General features: G+C 35.8%; 1 protein-coding gene across 1 annotated transcript in view; it reads left to right on the top strand.

Moving 5' to 3' along the window:
- PMP34 (Peroxisomal Membrane Protein 34) overlaps positions 1–16734 on the top strand; it is a 178530-nt gene that overhangs the window by 35705 nt on the left and 126091 nt on the right. The window contains exon 2 of the mRNA XM_090405144.1: positions 9500–9560. Coding sequence (XP_090261270.1) covers positions 9500–9560 — 61 coding nt within the window. The remainder of the gene's footprint in view (positions 1–9499; positions 9561–16734) is intronic.

Raw genomic sequence — 16734 nt, 5'->3', positions numbered from 1 at the left:
TTGTGGGCAAGCTGTTGTTTTTCCCCCCCAATGAAACTTTTCTCCTTTTTTTTGTCAGTTCGATGATGGGTTGCATTATTCTGGAGCAATTAGGAATGAATTTTCTATAAAAATTCACCATTACCAAATACCTCTGAACTTGCCTCACAGAAGTAGGGATTCTCACTTTCAGGATGGCAGAGACATTTTCTTGAGTGGGAATAATGCCTCTATTGCTCACCACATGGCCTAGATATTCTACCTCCCTCATGAAGAGCTTACACTTTGAGCACTTCAGTGATAGTCTTGATTTCTCTAATCTTTCCAACATACTATTCAAGATATGCATGTGAGACTTCAGGTCCTGGGTGTAGATTAATAGGTCATCCTGAAAGCACATGACTCCTTTTCCCAACATGTCTGAGAGAACAGTGTTCATTAGACATTGAAAGCTCATGGTTGAGTTTCTTGCTCCCCTGTGGAAGTCAACAGAGCTGATATTTCTGCCAACGAGTTGTAAAGGGGAAAAACTGTCCATCTTCCTTCCTAAGGGGAATTTGGAAATAGCCAGAGTTCGGGTCTAATTTTGAAAAGACGTTGCTCCCTCTAGACTTGTTAGCAATTCTTCTATGTTACAAAGGGGAAAATCAATGGGCTTAGTGACCTTATTAATCTCACGCAGGTCCAAGATAAATCTTAGGCTCCCATCAGGTTTCTCTACTAATATGAAGGGGCTGATCCATCTGGAGTTTGACTTCTATGATTCCCACTCTTTCATATTTACTCAAAAGGTCCTGAAGTCTGTCCAAATATTTCAGGGGGGGGGGTCTTGTACTGTTTTATGTATATGGGAGAGTCCGCGGTAATCTGAATGGAGTGCTCTATTTTCTCAGCACAGGTTAAAGAGCTGATATCCTCTGTAAAGACTCGAGGATATTTCAAGAAGATTGTTTGAATAAACTCCTCAATTTTACTCCTTTCAGTGTTGGATACAGTTGAGCTCATGGCTTCATTCAATAACTTCTCCTTCTTTTCTTCGAGACCCTCGTTGGGCATTACTACTTCTATCTCCATTGTATCATGTTTATTGTTCTCAGATCCTTTTGAAGACCTTGGCTGGTAACTTATGCCATTTAATGAAATGGTTCCTAAGGCAAAATCACACATGAACTTATTCTCTTCTAGGAAATCTAGACCCAAAATTACTTGACCATTTGTGTCTGCAATCTCAGGAAGAATGACTAGCTCTTGTGAGAATGAAATTGGAAAGCAAGGAATGTGTAAGTTTGCGACTATTTTCTTCATTGTAATCATTTCAACTTTAGCAATGCCTGTAATCTTTATAGGATTTTGTAACAAGGAGGCATTATCAGAGATTTGATTATTAAGTTTGCTTAACAGGGAATGGGTGCCGGTATCTAAAAGAATCTCACAAGGAACCTCCTCGACTAAACCTTGTACGAGTGACAAAGGCAATTTCCCAGTTACTTTGGCTATAGTTACGTTTTGCATTTTTAGAGAATTGAAACTACAAGAATCTGGGATGTCTTTATAGCTGATAAGGTTGTCAGATGATTGATCATATCTGCAAGGGTTTAAAGGCTCAGCCTATCCTTTTAGAGTCTCAAGGTTAGAAGGAGATTTGTCAATAGACTTAGTTGATCTTATTAACTCAGGGTTTGTCATTTCATGAGGATCTAATATAGGGTATTCATCTTCCTTTCCTTCAGGTTTAAGTGAATTTTCTAATATTTTCTTATTTAGAGATAGTTCCTGTGGATTAACAGAAAGCTCTTCTGGTGTTGCCCTTGGTAGGCGAGTACCACCTGACAGATACAAAAGAGTTGATGAGGAGGGGACTCGAGCATCACAATCTTGGGCTAACATTTGCCTTATGGAGGAAATTTGATGCATCTCCTCTAGGATTCTCTCTCTCCTTTTTGCTAATTCAAAACACCCCTCTAGATCAGTAGCTCCCTTCTTATGAATTATTTCCCTTAAATTATCATGTAATCCTATTCTAAATTGTTGGAAAGTAATCCATACTAAGTGGGGTTTCTGAGCATTAGTCACATTTAAACTGTTGGCTAGTGTCAATAAACAATTGTAAAAATCAGTAACAGTCTCTTTATCTTTTTGTAAGACTCTCTGTAACTTCCATAAATTTGGGCCAATACTTCTTAATTTTGAGAACTGTGAAATCAAGTTATCCTTAAATTTTTGATAATCTAATGTTTCCTTTAGCACTGGAGATGAATACAAAAAAGTTTTTTGCCTTGCCAATTAATTTGCTTCTTAATAATATAAGTAATTGGAAATCAGTCCAGTTAGCTATTTCCCTAAGTTTTTCAACATAAGTAAAAAAGGACAGTACATCATCTGATTCTTCACCTGAAAACGGGGGAAAAACCTGTTGTGGGTTCACTGTACGAAAAAATTCACCATCTTCCATTTTAGCAGTAGATGAAACAGCCATATTACTCTATTAACAACAACTATAAAAAAAAAAAAATAGAATCTTAAAATAAGCTCTATGTTTGCCTGAATTTAGTTTACAACCGATTCACTTATTTTATCTTTAAATTCCTTTTACTATTACAAATTTTAATACTTAATATTACAATCTTTTTTTTTTTTAGTGAATCAAATCCTGTCGACTGCTGCACCATTTTGTTGGATCCTACTTCTTCTCAATCTATACTTTGGATCCGACATGATTACTATTACGATGTTCTTAACTAATTGATAAGTTGTTAGTTGATTTCTAATTCAGATATAGAGAAAATTTATATTTATTGACTGCGCCACTCTATATCTAAATTAGTCCAAGAATTAGAGTAAAACCAACTCTCAACCATTTCTCTTTTATGTGTTATTATTATACATACTGGCCGAGTATATTAAACTTATTTAATTCACCCTTTGGTTCGAATATTTTATGAATGGTGCAGTAAAAGAGATTCAGGCAAAATACAACCTTGATTAACAAAAACAAACATTTAATTTTAGAATCACAAATTTTACACTTAAGTTCAAATCAGTAATTAAGATATCACAACATTTTAGCTTCTCTGATAAGTTCAATCATACAGACTCAGACAAAGGTAAATCTGTTATCTCTATAATACAGTCTTCTCACAGTTCCTTAAGTTTCAAAGTACAATAAAAATTGCAGTAACACCTCTTCACAAACAAACATCTTTAATTTTACACTTCAGCTAATTCTCCGCAATAGTTACTGTTAGTATAGGGAAATTCTAGGATGAAACTCACACACTTCTCTGTATAGGAATATTAATGGTTGGAATAATCTTACCGATAATCTTCTTTCTTCATCAACTTACACACAAACACTTTTTATAACCGTAAACAATTAAACAGTATACAGCACTCATTAAAATAAATCTTCTAAGCAATAACTGAATTAATCATCAGTCACAATACACATAAACAAACATTCTTGCATGAAGTACTACTGATCACTCATGAATTAAGGCAATACACAATAATTCCTTATCTTGAGGTTTTATATGCACAGTTGTTCATTCCTCCTGCATTCAAATAATTCTTTAGGCACTATAATTCTAAACACAGCTAACGATAAACTTCAACTTTACAGCCTCTACTATTCTCTAGTAACTTCGTGCTTTGCTTCAAGGTTCCGTATGTCCTTGAAAGGTTGGTGCTGAAATTAAATCTCAACTCAAGTATCGCTAGTCTACTTAATAGTCTCTCAGTTGTTTTCCGTAGCTATAATTGTTATTCTACAACTTATTAGTTAACTGCTTCTCGACTAGTAGACTTAAATTAGCTGCTTGAGTGACTTGCCGACTCTCTAATATCGCACTCTGATTCCCCGAATGCTGAATACTCCGATTCCAACCGAATGCCAATTCTCTCTTTCTCTCTCTCTCTATGTTTCCTATCTATCTCCTTCTCTCTCACCTTCCCTTTCACCTTCTCCTAATATTTTCAGCGTTCCTCTCTTATATATCCGTTCTTCCCGCCTAAATTGTTCTCATGATCTCTTTAACTAAAACTCTTTTCAATAAACTTTCAACATTCTCCTCACGCACTGTTCCAAACTCGCGCTCGCTAACTTACATACGTCTCCATGACAACAAAACAAAACATAATAAAATTGAGCTATTGCATAACGTTAAACTTCTACAAATAGGAATAAATAGAGAATATTTACATTTCATTTAATGCGCAGTTAAATTATCAAATACAAGTTCTTGTAATATTAATATAGTAATAAATAAAATAGCTTAATAATATTTAATACAGTCTTTTCATTATTAATACATATATCTTTGATTAATTAATTAAATATTAGATAAAATTAAAGGTAGTTATATGAATATTAAATTGTAAAATAAGTTGTTTACATTAAATAATATTTACAAGTCTAGCCTTTGTGATGGAAGATCATGTTGGATTCTGAAGCAAATAATAATTACTTAAATCTCTATATTATCAGAATCCAACAATGTCCTTGCTCCTACATGCCAGTGTTCTTTGCATAATGTGCTGTGCTGTCCTCACAGTTTTAGCAAAATGTCCCCAAAATTTCAGGTCCTTATCTATCAACACCCACTGATCCTTCATCTCCTCCACCTTCTCTAAGATATCCCCCACCAGCTTTATACTCTTCATCCCATCTGTGCTTCCCAAATTTTAAAACCTTACATTTTGCTATGTTGAACTGGTATCCCATTCAGAACATCTGTTTAAGCCCACTTGCAAGATACAAAATCCATTCTATTCATCTCAACTTTGTGTCTGCAAACAGCATATCATATTCAAGTCCTTCCCACTATCATTTACATACAAATTAAACAGCATTGGTCCCAAGATAGATCTTTGGGGCACACTACTAGTGACTTTCCTCTTCTAGGATATTGCTCCACCATACACAACTTGCTGATAGCTATCAGACGGTTAATCTCAAATCTAGTGCACTAATCTGTGATCCAATTCCCTATCTGTTCCAATTCAATTATTAGCTTGTCATGTGGGAATTTATCAAAGGCTTCAGCAAAATCTAAATATATCACCATGTATGCATCCCCTTGTCTAATGCACATGTCACCTTGTTATAGTAAGTAAATTGCTAAAACACAATCTTCCTTTAGCAAACCCATGCCATTCATCAAAGAGAATGTTGTCAACCCAATTCTATATTCTGTCCTCATTATCCTCTCTAACACCTTTACACAAACGCCAGACAATCAGATTGGCCTGTAATTCAAAGCCTGTCTTGTCACTCCTGTATAACTTGGAATGGATTTGGTGTTCAGAGTTTTGAAAAAGTTGTTGAATGAAGTGAGATTGGAGGTGCAAAAGCAGGGAAGCTAGATCATTCGGAGGTTGGGGGGGGGTGGACTGGTGATCAAGTACACAGATATCAGGGAGGCAGTTAAGTATAAGAATGTGCAAAATATGCCCTGCTTGTTAGTACCACTAGTAACAAACCAGAATGTGGTAGTTAATAAAAAGCATAAGGATAGTAGTGGGCCTAGAGGTCTATTGCACTTTATGTGCACTAATGCCAAGGGCATTTGGAATAAGGGGGAGGGGGGTTGACATTGGTGAGACATGGCTGACGACATAGTGGGATAGAATATGAAAGGTATAGTATTTTCATGGAGGATAATGAGAAAAGAATGAGGGGAGGGGTATTGTTGATAGCTGATGAACTGCAACCAAAGAGAGTAGAAGTTCAACTGAAGGCCAATGAAAATAGTGCATTTGAGGTTATATGGCATGAGATAGAGCCAGCAGTTGGTTGCTGCTATAAACCAGGGGATGAGATAATATGCATTGGCAAATAAGCTCAATGAGTGGAGGGTGGGTAATTATTATGGAGGACTTCAACTATGGGAACATAAGGAAAGGACATGAAGGAGGAAGGAAATGGACTTATGCAGCTACTAAGGAATAATTACTTGAGCAGCATGTCATGGAATGTACTAGGGGTTTGAGAGTGCCAGATCTAGTAATTGCATCAGAGAATTTATAACCAGGATGACCATATTGCCACCAATTGGCAAGAGTGATCATACCATCTTGACCTGGGAGGTGGCTAAATGTATGGAATTTTCAGTTAGCAAGGATATATTTGGAATTGCAGGGCTGGTAAGTATGACAAACTTAGGAGATGCTTGGATCAATTCCTTGGCATATGAAACTGCAAGGGCTGGATGATGCACGGGAAATGGTAAAGGAGTTAAGTAATAGCAGACTGCATACCTAGAGCTAGAAGGATAAATCAAGTGGGGGTTAAATGGATGTATACAATCATTAAGCAGGAGCTACAAAAAATTGTGGAGGGAATTCAAAGAGAAAGTGACCAGCAGGCACATGAGCAGTACAAAGCACATATGCACATGCAACAGGCCAAAGGCAATTCCAAAGAGTTCTTTCGGCATGTTGCAAGTAAAAGGAAGAATAATTTTGATGAATTCTTATGGTAGAGAGGTAACTGAAGCAGACAAAATAGTTGAATTACTAAGTGAACACATTGCCAGAATATATCATCCAGGGAGATATTGCAGTAACAAGAGAGGAAAAAGCTTATAATCACATCAAGGTTCTGCAATAGGATATTGCAGAACCTTGATGTGAATACACTTGTGGGATTAAATGGTATACCAGCTGGAGTTTTAAGAAAAGGTGATAAGAAATTGGCAGTGCCTCTGACCACATTGGTTTATTTAAGTCTCAGCTCTAAGTTGGTGGAAAGAGGGGGAAAATCGTTTCATTGCATAAAGGCGGTTCCAACACTGAGGTAGCAAATTGCTGACTGATCAGCATCTCAGGAGTCATGGCCAAGGTATTGGAAAAGTTGGTTAGTTGGGTAGGTCATGCCTCAGTAACTTTCTTTGTATAATACAGTAACCACTGAGTTGGATAAAGTTGAGTTGGGTTTACAGTGATACTGCTGGACTTTGCAAAGGCTTTTGACAAGATATTGCATGGATTTCTAATCAGGAAATTGCATTACATGGGGATGGATATAATGTTGGTGAAGTGAATGAGAGGGTTAATAGAAAGATACCAAACAGTAGTTTATTCAGGAGTAGAGTCCAGTAGAAGGCCTGTGATTAGTGGCATGCTGCAAGGCCCTTGGGCCATTACTATTTAATTTGTAGAATGATATATGAAGTGATTTGAGAGGAACTATTCAGTTATTTGCAGGTAATGTAAAATTGCGGTAGAGCAATAGCAATAAAGATTGCTAAAATGATGTTGCAAGATGATTTAAATAGACTGGCACTATGAGCAAAGGAGAATGGATGTCAGTTTAAATCTGGCAAAGAATTGATGAAGCCAGTGGCAGTGATTTGGGAGTGTTAGTAGATAGAGAGAGCATATTGCAGAAGTAGTTAAAACAGCTCTTCAGATTACATGGTTTCTGAAGCATCTTAAATGAACAGAGAGATACATGTTATTATACTACTTTATAGGGCCTTGGTAAGATCCCTGTCTTGACTACTGTGCACAGATCCAGTCATCTGGCTTTCTTGAGGATGAGGAGGTGAATGTCCAAGATGGTGGTAAGTCTATGGAATGCACATTATGAGGGTGGATTGAAGTTTTGTGGGTTATAGAAATTAGTATAGGCAGAAAAGGAGTTATAAATTACTGAAAGATTTTTACAGGATTAATACAGAGGAAAATTTTTCAGATCAGTTCTGGTGGTGGAAGAACTAGGGACCAACTCAGAAATGGCAGGAGTATGGGTAGCAAGGGTGTGAGGACTAAATTTTTTCCTGGAGAGTGGTGAATGAGTACAATAGGTTTCCAAAGACTGTTGTGGATGCCATTACTATAAATGAGTTCAAAGCAAAGTATAATAGATATTGCATGAATATTAGATAGTGCTTAGCATAATATTTAGATCCTTCCTCAATAAGTCTGTGAACTCCATTAAGTTGATGATAACAATAATTACACAGTCCAACACAATTTTTGCTGACTTTTATATGAGACTTGTTTTTTACTAATTTGGGTGCGCTGATTTCAAATATCAAACCTATTTTTCTCTATCACTTCAGGTTTTTCCTCTATGCCATTTTCTTTTTGCTAATTTGTAAGTTTTTGATAGTTTTAAGGAGGCAGTACTATTTAGAGGATCAAAAAAATCGATTTTTTAATATTATTTTCTGAAAGTATGTACTTTTAAAAATCTGTTCCTAACTTTTTATCAAGAAATTCAAAAAATTTCCGAAGATATAGCCTATTATTCAAAGCGGTGCGCAGATCAGAATCGGAGAGCTCACCGCTCTCGCTTGTTAGTAAACGAATAATTTTCTTCACTGGGGACTAACATGCAATTAACAAGACAAAAAAAAACCAGAGACTTTATTGAAACGTTATAAGCGCTCACCATACTTTCACGATCGATTAACGATTGACTGATTTTGATTGACTGATTTTCTTTGTCTGCTATGATGCATATAACATTCATTTGTTTTAGGCAGTTGTCATCGCCTACTTTTCATCACCTAAATGTATTAGGTTGGTTATCGGCCTCTCTCGCATTCAGAGCACCAGTACGTGCCGTTGCAGGTTCTTATGCATTTATTCGTTTACTAACAAGCAAGAGCTGTGAGCGCTCCGATTCTGATCTGCGCACCGCTTTGAATAATAGGCTATATCTTTGGGAATTTTTCGAATTTCTTGATAAAAAGTTAAGAACAGATTTTTAAAAGTACATACTTTTAGAAAATAATATTAGAAAATCGATTTTTTTGATCCTCTAAATAGTACTGCCTCTTAAAAACTATCAAAAACTTACAAATTAGCAAAAAGAAAATGCCATAGAGGAAAAACCTGATGTGGTAGAGAAAAATGGGTTTGATATTTGAAATCAGTGCACCCAAATTAGTAAAAATCAAGTGTCAGATCATAATCAGCAGAAAAAAAATTTTTTTTTGTTGGCCAGTGTTATCATTGTTATTATTCCTCTATAATCAAGTATATAGCACTTATCAGATGGCCATGAGACTTGGCCAAGAGTTCAGCACATAATAAAAGTTTCAGTTTAATACTTCTAAAATATTTATCATTATGTACTTGATTTTTAGTATGCTGTATTCTATTAATTCAAATATCACTAGAGAAAAAAAATTCACTTATGTGGTTTACACAAAGGCACTTTAAAACAAAATATTTTTCTGATTTGCCTGAAAAACATGTTTCTCATCCAGTAGTAATATGTAGTAGGTACAATCTTTAGTGATGTGTTTTAGATTAAGAAATGGCACAGGGCCAGATCAAAACTTCTGCATTATATTTATGAGCATTTTACTGCCAAAAAAAAAAAAAAAGTACTTCTTAAAAATTCAGAAACCTGTGTATAATGGATTTCGTATCAAGAGTCCTCATTTTCTTTATTATCTTTGATATCAAGCTAAATGAATCTAGTATGTACAAGCATATGACAGTATGTAGATGGTAAATGTTTTTAGGCATATCTATTGTCTTACACATATTTTTTGTCTTTACTTAGGGAAGCATAACGGCTATGACAATATTTTTCCCTCTTGACACAGTACGTTCAAGATTGCAAGGTAAGTAATACAGCTTTGTGACTAACCTTGTTCATATTCATATAACTGCTTTTAAAAGATTAACATCTCTTAATAGCTGTTGCTGAATAATTGAGTATGGATTGTTTATCAAAGTACTGTTTTAGTGAAATCACTCAACACAACAAATTGCTGACAAGTCCTGGGTAAAGCACTGTTAGCATCAGTACCATCCTAAAGGAAATTAACTTATTTCTGTGGTCCCTATGAGCTTGCTCTTGTGAGGGTTGACTGTTCCAGATTTGAAATTCTGAATAAGACATTTAGTGATGAGACATTCTTTCCACCTGCAAGTAAGCAATACTTGCTAGAAATTCAGAATTGCTATGGTATTTTCTACTTATTTTTTATAACTCTTGGTAGAAATAATACTTTTAAAACTAATATTTATGTTATTTTTAATTTTTTTTGAAAGATCTTCAAAAACTAAATTGTATATTATTTGTATATAATAAATTTAGTTTAATCCTTTATCCAAGTGTAAGCAAACAAAGTTTGCGCCTGAACTATCTTCAGGACTGAGGCAGCTCATGGTAAATGTGGACCAAGCTCTCATCACTCCTTGTCTTGGTATCTCCCATAATGCAAAGCACCTCCTTGCAGACATGTATAATGTTATGCATTAAGGGAAAAGCCACTACCCAGACCGGTTTCAACCTTTATTGAGGTCTCGTCAGTGGGAGTCAGACCCAGAGGTGGTGATACTAAGGCAAAAGCAATGGAGAAGTCATATCTACCTATACGAGTTGCCAAATATGACTTCTCCATTGCTTCTGCCTTAGTATCACCACCTCTTGGTCTGGCTCCCACCGATGAGACCTCATTAAAGGTTGAAATCGGTCTGGGTAGTGATCCTTCCCTTAATGCATATCATTATACATATGCAAGGAGATGTGCTTTGCATTATGGGAGATACTGACAAGGAGTGATGAGAGCTTGGTCCACCTTTACCACAAGTTGCCTCAGCCCTGAAGATATTTCAGGCGCAAACTTTGTTTGCTTACACTTAGATAAAGGATTAAACTAAATTTATTGTAGTCTAACCAAGTGGGAAAAAAATTTCCAACATCTTTCTGTAAATCCAGAGTAATTTAATAATAAGGTGAGACAGCTTTTGGTAACTCGTATAGGTAAATATGACTTCTCCATTGCGTCTGCCATAGTATCACCACCTGTGGGTCTGGCTCCCACTAACGAGACCTCAGTAAAGGTTGAAACCGGCCTGGATAGTGACCCTTCCCTTAATGCATAGCATTATACATCCGCAAGGAGATGTGCTTTGCATTATTGGAGATACTAAGACAAGGAGTGATGAGAGCTTGGTCAACCTTTACCACAAGTTGCCTCAGTCCTGAAGATATTTCAGGACTGAGATATCGCAAACATTTACCAAAATAAATAATAGTGTGATATTATCATGCTATGTACCTGTCAGCCCACCGACAAATTTTTACTAAGTTAGTGTACTCTTATTAAAAAAAAAAAAAAAAAATGTGTTTAATATTCCATATTATAACTATTGTTTTTCCATTTAATTTGATTAAGTACCATGGATTGTGCTGTATGATAATTGGTATATTTCAGGAAAAGAAAGAATCATAATAGTTGATCATCAGCAAATATTGGATGAACTTTTCTAGTATATCGAAGTGGTTCTAATGTAGTTTTCGATCATAGAGTTTCAGATACTGGCTGAAAAACAATAAGGGATTTTTATCCCCTTAATTTATCAACTTTGCCAGAAAAATAGCCGTTTGGCTTTTCTTCTTAGTTATAATATGTTATAATATAATATAATGGCACACCTTTCTGGCATTCGTATAGCAAAGGTATGTAAGTTCTTTTCACTTAAACTTTAATATCATTTAGGTCTAGCTACTCACTGATGAGACCTCAGAAAAAAAAAAAAAAAGAGGTTGAAACCAGTCTGGGTAGTGACCTCTCCTCATAATGTAAAGCAGTATTACATCTCATACTAGCTGTGTGTTTTTACATTATGAGAAAATATCAAGAATAGTGAGGGAGCTTGCTCCACCTTTGCATCGAGTTGCCTTGGTGTGGTACTACCAAGTGGTCACTTACGCTTGGATTCTCCGATAGTTCGTCGGCATGAAACGCTTAGATCGTAGTTTTCGATCTTAGAGTTTCGCATACTGGCTGAAAAACAATAAGGGATTTTTATCCCCTTAATTTAATTCAATTTTATATTTTTCCAACTCCTTTCTTAGTTGTGCTGGTTTTCCTGTTTGATAATGTTTTAATATTCTATTGGCCAATTCATGCCCTAATTTTTTTCCAGCTTTAGTCAATACCAAGAAGTCCATCTGATTTTTGCATTTATCCAACTTGAAAACAATATTTAAATTTTCTGAGACTTGCAGGTTGTTAGCTTACAGAGTTCCTATTCTGGTGGTAGGGCTGCTACCTCAGCATCCAGACATGCGCTTTATACACAAGCATTTACTCTCGTCAGATGTTTCGGTTATAATGCCAATACAAGGTCAGCAGAGCCTCATTTGTGATAACAGGTTCTACCACAAGAAGGCGAGGGTGGTATTTGAGTTGTAGAGGCTATATATATCATGAAGTCAAGGACTTCATAATATTACACAATCACTACCTCTTAGAATCCTTGTGTGTGTGCATGAGAGAGAGAATGTGAGTGAGTTACTAAGTCTCATATTGTATTCCCTAGGTTGATGTCTCAGTGACTGAGAGAAAATATTGGAAGAATTAAATAATTTTTAATCCTTTCTTATTGCTGTATCACTCCATTAAGCCTCTAACATGAGTTTGTGAGTTTTATTAACCATAATGCAATCTTGTCTCATTTCCCAGAAGTGTGGCCATGCTTCACTCTCTCCCTCACTTTTGGCAATATTCTGCTTGCCAACCAGGATCAGTTTTTCTCTTGGGTTGACTTTCATATCTAGCCTACCATTGTGCAAACACACCACATTCACAGCCTCTTCAGCCTCCAAAAAAAGCTTTGTTTTCATTTTAAACAACACATCTCTTCTGCTGATGCTTTAGTGTTTTCAGAAGAGAAAGAGGTATTACTCTCTTTCTTTCTCACTGAGTCCCTAAGTCTTTTCTATAAGTATTTTCACGGATGCTGCTCTACTAAATTGGCCACTACCATTCCTCTAATTGCATACAAACATAAGCGGCTGTTGTCAACGCCCACATATAATTAAGCTCTAAATTTATCGGACCAACTTCTTCCTCTGCCTTCATTCCATATACCTCTGTTCACTGGAAGCCTTCCCCATACTATTCTCTCCATTGATTACAACCTAGCTCCTCAAGAAAAACATCATCTAAAGAAGAAGCAGATTGCTTGTAGAGAAATGGATGAAGACAAACCACAGAAAATAATTGCTAATGAATACTTCTGGAAAAGACAAATCAGCAAAAAGTCAACATTGAAATCAGAAAAAATTTAGATGGATTGGATATACATTTAGGAGAGACCATGAAGAAATCTGTCATGCAGTCCTGAAATGGAATTCATACGAAATACATGAAGGATTTCAACTTTAATAGAATGTGAGAAGAGTTTTGCTGAACTGAGATCAATAGCAAGGACAAGGAACCGATGGAAAGCATTTAGAGACTCCTGATGTTCTTGATGGAATCTGGGAAAGAATAAGAACACACATACACAAAGGCTACACAAAATGATGAGCTTTTCCATTATTTTCAAGATTACTGAAGTGAGAGCAGTAGGAGCAATAGTCTGATGGTTGATTTATCTCCTTTTTTGGGAATTGGTTGGATAACAGCTTTCTCTGGAGCTGTTGGATAGATACAAGATGAGTAGAACAGCTTGTAGAGTGGATACAAAATGGGTGTTGGCTCTGGAGCACAAGCTTTTAGTACAGCTGGAGGGAATAAGGACCAGGAGACTTGTTAGTATCGAAGCTGTTGAGTATTCTTCTGATGAAAGATCAGAGGAGACGTATTATGGATAGTTCGTGGAATAGCTAGAAGGAGATTTGGAGGGAAAGTTGAATGCCAAGAGGTCAGTCTTATCCTTAGGAGATGTCACCATTGTACCATCAGAATATGAGAGAAGTGGAAACATGGAAGGGCAGAGATTTTGTCCCACAGCATCACTGAAGCAGGGGGGGGGGACCAGAAGTCCTGACTGGCATTTAAGCAAGAGGCATGCTTAGTGTATTTAGCCCTTACAAAGTCTGCTTTGGATTTTTTGATATTATTATATTTTTTATTTATTTTTTTTTATATTTTTTGCAATTGTTATGGTCCACAGTGTAAGCTGGCCTTTCACTGCAGATATTTTATATTGCTTCAGTCTATCATCAAACATTCATCACAGATTATTACTAAGGATTAGATTAAGTTAGGTTACCTTGTTCTAAAGACCACGTTTAAAAGTTTTTCAAACTTTCATCAAGAGATCATTACAATTATTCTTTAGGCCACTGATTTGCTTGTAATATGCATCATCAAGCATGGTGGTAGTCTTGCACTGGGCAGTGAAAATCTACCACCTAAATTATTACCCAGATGAAAATACTGTATAATGACAAATTCCAAAAAAAAAAAAAAAAAAGAGAGAGAGAGAGAAATAAACTTTGAGGTTGCTCTTGTAGTCTTGTTATAGTAACTTTGATTGTAACTGATCTGTGTTAAAACTTTTGTTGTTTGAAGAGATTATATTTGTAATAAGTTTTTCAGTTGGTTCCAGAGTAAATTATACTTGACAAAAAATTTATTCTTGTTTAATCCTTCATCCAAGTTTATGCAAACAAAGTTTGTGCATGAAGTTTCTTCATGACTAGGCTACCTGTATATAGAGGCTGATGACTTTATATTAATTGCCTTCGTATCTCATAATACAAAGCATACATATTTTCAGGTGTGCATATTGTTATGCATTGAGGGGAAATGTCACTACCCACCAAAGTTGAATTAATGCTGAAGTAATATTTTTCATATACAAGTAGTCAGATTGTGTTTCATCCTGTTAAAATACTCTAGATCAGAGAAGCTGTAGAGAGTTTTATCGCTTGTTACAAAGTAAATTATTACTTGACAAGATATTATATTCTTGTTTAATTCTTTATCCAAGTGTAAGCAAACAGTTGACATGTGAAATATCTTCATGATTAGGCTACTTGTATATAGAGGCTTCCAAGAGGAAATGTGCTTTGCATTCTGTGAATACTAAGGCATTTGGTGTGAAGTCAACGGGTTCTTTATATAATTAGCCTAGTCATGAAGTTACTTCACATGTAAACTTTGCTTACACTTGAATACAGGATTAAACAGTGATACAATTTCTTGTCAGGTGTAATTTACTTTGTAACCAAATGATAAACTCTCTACTACTATCTCTGATCCAGAGCATTTTAATAATAAGGTGATACACCTTATGTATATTGGAAATATGGCTTCTGCATTAATTCAACCTTTGTATCATCCTGTTATGGGTAATGTGCATTGCATTATGGGATTACACCAAGGCAAAACCTATGCTTAATATTACATAATTAGTGTGAAATGTGACAACAGCCTCTATATATAAGTAGCCTAGTTATGAAGATACTTCATATGCAGGCTGTTTTCTTGCACTTGGATGAATGATTAAACATTAATTTCTTATTAAATATAACTTACTTGAGATCATACTTAAGAATTCTTCAAATGACACTTCTAAGATTACGTGTTTTTGAGAAAGATAAGGGAATTGTAAGAGTAGCTATGTGAATAGATTTTCTGTATATCAATAAACATGTTATTGATACACTCAATTAAAAGAATACATCTAAAAATTCAGTTACACATGTAGACCGATTTTTCATTGTAGAGCATCACTGCAATCAGCCTTTGAATCACTGATGATTTAGTGACATATCAATAGTTTCCCAGCTAAGCCACTACATTCATACAGTGTGTCCTGTTTCTTCAAAGGAGCTCAGCTGATCCTGGCAAGTATTGCTGCCATAAATGCTTATCTTCTCTGCCTGTAAGAAATGCCACCTAGACCTCCAAAAATGGTAGAGAAACATCACTGCCATGCTTATTGGAGGCCTGAAATGTCTATTGCCAGGATTAGTCCCCCCCACACACACCCAAGAACAATGTTTCCAGTTTCTTCCTTCCTTGTAGGTGGGTGACGGCTTCATGGGTGCATTAAACATGGTGAAAGCACCTCCAGAGCTCTCCCAATTCGATATTCTTTCTGCACACAGAAAAACTCCTGCTCTCTCTCTCTCTCTCTCTCTCTCTCTCTTTGTGGGAGGCATGTCTGTTGATTTTTCACACTCACTACATCCTTGAATTTTTGAACACAGAACAGCCATGCAAATCATAAAATAATTTGATAGCAGTCATTATGGATTAAAAAAAAACTTGCTCAGAAAATAGTACCAAAAGCAAGTAATAAAGAATAACTCAAAGAATACTAAAATAACAATAAGACTAACCCAAAAAACATAAAGAACAAAAATCCATTAAAAAAAAAAAAAACTGATCTGTAGCCACCCACTAACATTTGTGACCTTAACTCCAATATAAATGACATACAGATATCTAAATCCACTGTGTTATTTTTAACAGAACCTCAGCTAACATTCTCAACCATTACTGTCCACCCCATCTTTCCAAACTGTGCCTTGCACGATTTCTTCCTCCATAAGGGTGAAATCTCCTGCATCTGTGACATCCTCTGTCAGAAAATTGCAAGTCTTGAATCCCTTTGCTGTGGTCAAAATACCATGCTGAGTTGTATTAATTTGCTGTCTCTTTTGATCTCCAAATTCTGATAATCACCCTAATATTTTCCATTATTTTTCTATGAAGCTTAATCATATATAGTCCAGTTATTCAATATGGAAGTTTCCTCACTGGGGACTTCAAAATTCGCAACTCAAATGTTACCACTTCTCCTCCTCCTCCTCCTCCACTTTCACTGAATCAAGCCAGAAGAGATTCAGAGAAAGAGAGAGATTTTCTATCAGCAACAATCTTTCAAGAATTGTCCATCTGTCTACCAGAATACTTGATAATTCTCTTCTCACTTAACAAACACCTTCTTACTAGTTCTTCTGATAAATATACTGTAGATGTCAGCTCTCATTTTGGTAAGTTACACTTAACATAATCCAAGTTTCCTTTCCAACATGAA

The sequence above is a fragment of the Typopeltis vanoorti genome, chromosome 2, assembly GCF_054136105.1.
Source record: "Typopeltis vanoorti isolate ZY-2024b chromosome 2, IOZ_Tvanoo_1.0, whole genome shotgun sequence".
In the NCBI taxonomy this organism is placed as follows: Eukaryota; Metazoa; Arthropoda; class Arachnida; order Uropygi; family Thelyphonidae; genus Typopeltis; species Typopeltis vanoorti.
The sequence above is the reverse complement of the archived record's forward strand: the minus strand, read 5'-3'. Positions and strand labels throughout refer to the sequence as shown.